The following is a 625-nucleotide window of genomic DNA, read 5'->3' on the forward strand; positions in this document are numbered from 1 at the left end:
AGGTCTTCCAGCAGCTTGGGCACAGTTACAGTGGAGAAGCAGAGATCCAAGAATGACAGATTACTCAGGAAGAAATACATGGGTGTGTGGAGACGGGAATCAGTCCTGATTACCAGCAGCATCATCAGGTTCCCCATTATGGTCAGAATGTAAATTATCAAGAAGAGCACAAAGAGCAGAGCCTCCAGGTGGGGCTCATCAGACAGGCCAGTGAAAATAAACTGAGTGACGGTGCTGTGGTTCTTCATGGCCATTTATGGAGGGTATATCCTTGGGGTAAAATAGTAAAATGGGTGAGATTTCCTGTGTTTGCCTCTGTCTCCTTCAGGACATCATTCAATCTTAATTTTTGAGTTAAAGAACCCCCTTGGGTTTTTTTAAAAAAGATTCTTTTATTAACTTCTAGTTCAGTTGTACTGTGATTGTAGAATCTTTATGCTGTTGGCATTTTTGAACTTATTGATGTTTTCTTTGTGGCCTTAATATATGATTAATTTTTGTGAATGTTCTGTGTCTACTTGAAGAGATATATTTTATTTGATAAGGTTTAGTATCCTGTAAAAATTGATGAAATCTAATTAATAGTAAATAAGAAATATTAAATAAAGCAATCATTGATTCTTTG

At 36.6% G+C, this 625-nt stretch overlaps 1 protein-coding gene across 1 annotated transcript in view; it reads right to left on the minus strand.

Annotated features, from left to right (window-relative positions):
• LOC102862420 overlaps positions 1 to 248 on the minus strand; it is an 81,809-nt gene extending 81,561 nt beyond the window's left edge. The window contains exon 1 of the mRNA XM_006902502.1: positions 13 to 248. Coding sequence (XP_006902564.1) covers positions 13 to 248 — 236 coding nt within the window. The remainder of the gene's footprint in view (positions 1 to 12) is intronic.
• Between the last annotated feature and the right edge of the window lie 377 nt (positions 249 to 625).

This window comes from Elephantulus edwardii, unplaced genomic scaffold (assembly GCF_000299155.1).
Source record: "Elephantulus edwardii isolate Elephantulus edwardi_28Jun2011 unplaced genomic scaffold, EleEdw1.0 scaffold00418, whole genome shotgun sequence".
NCBI lineage: Eukaryota > Metazoa > Chordata > Mammalia > Macroscelidea > Macroscelididae > Elephantulus > Elephantulus edwardii.